Source organism: Triticum aestivum, chromosome 3A (genome assembly GCF_018294505.1).
Source record: "Triticum aestivum cultivar Chinese Spring chromosome 3A, IWGSC CS RefSeq v2.1, whole genome shotgun sequence".
In the NCBI taxonomy this organism is placed as follows: domain Eukaryota; kingdom Viridiplantae; phylum Streptophyta; class Magnoliopsida; order Poales; family Poaceae; genus Triticum; species Triticum aestivum.
Genome location: NC_057800.1, coordinates 326,962,905 through 326,967,329, shown reverse-complemented (window position 1 = coordinate 326,967,329; position 4,425 = coordinate 326,962,905). Strand labels below are relative to the sequence as shown.

Here is a 4,425-nt window from a genome sequence, read left to right as displayed (position 1 = left end):
CTAGAGTGAAGCTGATATGACTTCTTCCATTTAAAGAAATGAAAAGGGGTTTGAAAATGATTTGAATTCCTTTTTGAAATATTTCAAACTTAGAAACTTTAAGCAACTCAATGAGTTCATGAGGGAAGATAAAATGACTTCTTCATACTTGAGGAAAGAGAGTTGGAAGTTTCAAAGAAATAAATTGGAAGTCACTTTGAAGTTATTTGAAACTCATTTTTCCATTCGAAGTTGTTTGAAATTCCAAATCCAAATACAATTGGGAGTTATTGGATTTTCTTTTTAAAATATTTTTATCCTAAAAATAAATAAATGGAAATAAGGGTAAAATGATTCCCTTCAATGGAAAATTAGGAGAAAATAAAATTGAAATCATTTTGCTATTTTAAAAATGATTTTTATTGATTTTAAATGCAAAAGTAGCACTGTTTGACTTTTATGAATTTTTTTAGAGCATTTTGGTATTTTTGGTATTTTTTTAGAGCATTTTGGTAACTTGGAAAATAGTTCATCTTATTCTTGGTATTTTTCTGAGCATTTTGGTATATAAAATATGCCTATATAGTTTTTTTTATTATTACTCAGTTTGTTTGTTTTTTTGTTTGAAAAAAAGAAAAACTTTTTATTAAAAAAACCGCACTTACGCGTTGGCCAGTCGGCCCAGCTGCCACCCAGCCGCGCGGCCCACTGGCCAACTGGCCAGCTGGCCCAGAGCCCCGACCGGCCAGGCCGCCCCAGGCCTGCTCGCACCCGAGAGCCAGCGCTCGCTCGCCCGCTCGTCTCTCTCCCTCGCTCATCTCTTCCCTGTCGCTGACCCGTGGGGCCGAGCCCGATCCATCACCCCAACCTCCCGCTCCTCCCGCTGGATGAGCACGCACACGCACCCGCTGGCCGAAGCTCTTGGGATAGAGCTTATCCCTCGCTCCCGAGCCCTCTCTCCGGGCCTATAAAGGCCCCTTGTCCTCCTCTCTCCATTCTGCCACTCCACGTCGTCCCTAGCCTCTCGCATCGCTCGCCGTAGCCACTTGGATCTCCCCAAAGCCGTGCTAGTTCACCGGAGGATTTCTTCGCCCGTGAGCCACCCCGGCCTCCACCGACTACTTATTTTTACCCGAGTACGTGTGCATCCGGTTGACATGTTTTCGCCGCCTAGGTCTCGCCGTAACCACCGCCCCGACGACCTGCGTCCTCGCCGGAGCACCGGAGCTCCACCGCCTCCCTCAGCTTGTCACTGGCCACCCCACATGTGACGCCCGGATAGTTACGCCACAGTAACCCTCCGCTAATGATGCCACATCACCTCGAGTACTGTGGCTAATCTCGCATTAGTTCGAAACCGATTTGAATTCAATTTAAAAATCAGGCAAACAACAAAAGTTTTCAAAGACTAAAACTAAAATGTTCGGGTTGTGCCAAATAATGCATAGGTAATTATGTTGGTCAAACCACACCTTTATAAAATGTTTAAACACTCTAAAAGGAATAAAATAGCAGCATTAATAATTATATAAATGCTTTTAAAATGACAAACAATTTCAAAACTATTTTATTTCAGTGCTAAGTTGTTTGTGGCTGTGGTATAAATTGTAACATCTATTTTGGGTGCCACTTTAGTATTTTTACAAAAACTAAAAATAAAAGAGAACAAAAAAAAGAAAGAAACAACAAGAAAATACAATACAAAAAAAAGGGAGAAAGGCCTCCCTGGCCAACTGGGCCAGACGGCCCAACTGGCCGACCCACCTGAGTACAATACCAGCCCACTCCCACTTATCCCCTTCCCCTTGCTACAGGGACGATGGAGGGGTGTGGCAGCCATCCATGGCGCCAGGGACATGCGTGGCGGCCATCCCCGACCTCCCCGATGCCTATAAGCCACCCCCGCGTCACCGGCGCCCAACCCTAGTTTTGCTCGCCCCCATCTCCCTCTGCCTCCCTCCTCAGATCCCCCTCCTTCTTGATCTCCGCCATGGACGCGTCGTCGGTGTAGCCGTCGCCGATGGCCTCCTCGCTGCCAGAGACCACGCCAGGGGCACCGTCTTCGTCGCCTACTTCGAGCGAGATCGAGCCGGAAGCCACCGGGACACCCGCTGCTTCCCCGTCCTCAACCTCCATCCGTCTCGGTCGCCGCCGCCGTCGCCAACACCGGCCACCTCTGCTGCTCCTAAGCCACTCAACGGGCCTCCTTGTGCCTGCTCGGTGAGCACATCCTCTTCCCTCCCATTCTTGCGCCGTAAGCCGCCGTCCCCGAGCTCGTCCGAGCTGCCGCGTACGCGTACGTGCGTGCGTGCTGTGGCTGCTTCTATGCACGTGCGCCGGCCTCGCCGTGGTCTAGTGCTACTTCGCCTGCTACTGCTCCAGCGCCGCCTCGTACGGCGCTCGCCGACCCGCCACACGCGCGTCACCACGCCCGCACGCACCAGCCCTGCCCTTGATCGTGCCCGTAGTCGCCGCGACCGTGCCGCCTGCGCCCAACGCCCCTGGCCTCTGCTGCTGCTCACGCCGCGGCATGCTGCTCGCCTGAGCTCCTGCGCCCGCCCACCACACGCACCGCACGCACCAGGCGCCCGTGCTGCTCGCTGCAGCTCTGCCTGCTGCTATGCTACACGGGTACAGTAACATTCAGTTACTGTAGCTAGTGCTAGCTTTTCTAATTTGACATTATCTGACCCTCTGTACAGCCTCTAAACAACGTCTAACCAGCGGTTAACATGGGTAAAAATAATATGAGTAGAAAGCATACATGACAAACTCCATTTTATCCCACTGGACCAAATCCTTTTGATGTATGGTTTAATTCCTACAAAAATCACAAAATGCTATCTTCTCTTAAACCCAAGCATTGTGTGTGCGTGTGTGCTCTGTGTGTTTGCGCGCCGTACGTGTGGCCGGCTAGGCTATGCCCAGTAGTGGCCGGTCCTTGTTTAATTATGTTAGGTGTAGCTTAGTATTAGTTTAGTGCTAAGTTAGCCTATTAGCAAATGACATGTGGGTCCCATCTATTTAGTTTAGATAAATCCTTTTGGAAATTATTAAAGCAGTGACATGTGGGCCACCAACTCCCATTTAGACCAGTCCTTTTGACTTGGTCAATTCGGATTAAAATAAATACATAATTTTAGAAAATGAATTAAAACTTTAAAAAACATATAAAATAATCCGTAGCTCGGATGAAAAAGTTTTATACATGAAAGTTACTCAGAACGACGAGACGAATCCGGTTACACCCTCCGTTCGTCCGCCACACACTCCTAGCATAGCGAACACACAACTTTTCCCCTCCGGTTCATCTGCCCGAAAACGCGAAACACCGGGAATACTTTCCCGGATGTTTCCCCCCTTCGCCGGTACCACCTAGTATCACGTTAGGTCACTCTAGACCGCGTATTGCCATGTTACGCTTTGTGATGCTTTGATTGCTCTGTTATTTATTGTGTTCCCCTCCATTACTTCTTTCCGGTAGACCCCGAGACTGCCGGCGACCCCAGTTCGACTACGGTGTTGACGATCCCTCCTTGCCAGAGCAACCAGGCAAGCCCCCCCCCCCTTGATCACCAGATATCGCCTACTCTTCTCTATACTGCTTGCATTAGAGTAGTGTAGCATGTTACTGCTTTCCGTTAATCCTATTCTGATGCATAGCCTGTCATTGCTGCTACAGTCATTGATACCTTACCCGCAATCCTAAATGCTTAGTATAGGATGCTAGTGTTCCATCAGTGACCCTACACTCTTGTCCGTCTGCCATGCTATACTACTGGGCTGTGATCACTTCGGGAGGTGATCACGGGCATATACTATATACTTTACACTGTTACATTACTGGTGATACTGTTTGGAGATGGGGGCTGAAAGGACAGGTGGCTCCATCCCGGTAGAGGTGGGCCTGGGTTCCCGACGGCCCTCGACTGTTACTTTGTGGCGGAGCGACAGGGCAGGTTGAGTCCACCTAGGAGACAGGTGGGCCTGGCCCTGTTCGGCGTTCGCGGATACTTAACACGCTTAACGAGATCTTGGTATTTGATCTGAGTCGGCTACGAGCCTATACGCACTAATCATCTACGTGGGAGTAGTTATGGGTATCCCGACGTCGTGGTATCAGCCAAAGCACTTCAGACGTCAGCGACGGAGCGGCGCGCGCCGGATTGGACTGGAACGCCTCTAGGCTAGGTCTGCTTCCGGCCGCCCTCGCAACGTGCAGGTGTGCTATGGGCGATGGGCCCAGACCCCTGTGCGCTTAGGTTTAGACCGGCGTGCTGGCCTCTCTGTTTTGCCTAGGTGGGGCTGCGACGTGTTGATCTTCCGAGGCCGGGCATGACCCAGGAAAGTGTGTCCGGCCAAATGGGATCGAGCGTGTTGGGTTATGTGGTGCACCCCTGCAGGGAAGTTAATCTATTCGAATAGCCGTGATCTTCGGTAACAGGA

At 50.0% G+C, this 4,425-nt stretch overlaps 1 protein-coding gene across 1 annotated transcript; it reads left to right on the top strand.

Moving 5' to 3' along the window:
* The first annotated feature begins 1,816 nt into the window (after nt 1-1,816).
* LOC123058319 (uncharacterized) lies at nt 1,817-3,523 on the top strand. Its single transcript, XM_044481076.1, has 2 exons — nt 1,817-2,199; nt 3,464-3,523. Exons 1-2 carry the CDS (start codon nt 1,822-1,824, stop codon nt 3,503-3,505), a joined length of 420 nt encoding a protein of 139 aa, XP_044337011.1. The 5' UTR covers nt 1,817-1,821; the 3' UTR covers nt 3,506-3,523.
* Nucleotides 3,524-4,425: the final 902 nt, after the last annotated feature.

Coding starts and splice junctions, on each gene's coding strand:
- LOC123058319 (XM_044481076.1), top strand. CDS start 1,822: ATGGCGCCAGGGACATGCGTGGCGGCCATCCCCGACCTCCCCGATGCC. Junction 2,200..3,463: donor GGCCTCCTTGTGCCTGCTCG/GTGAGCACATCC, acceptor TCTTTCCGGTAG/ACCCCGAGACTGCCGGCGAC.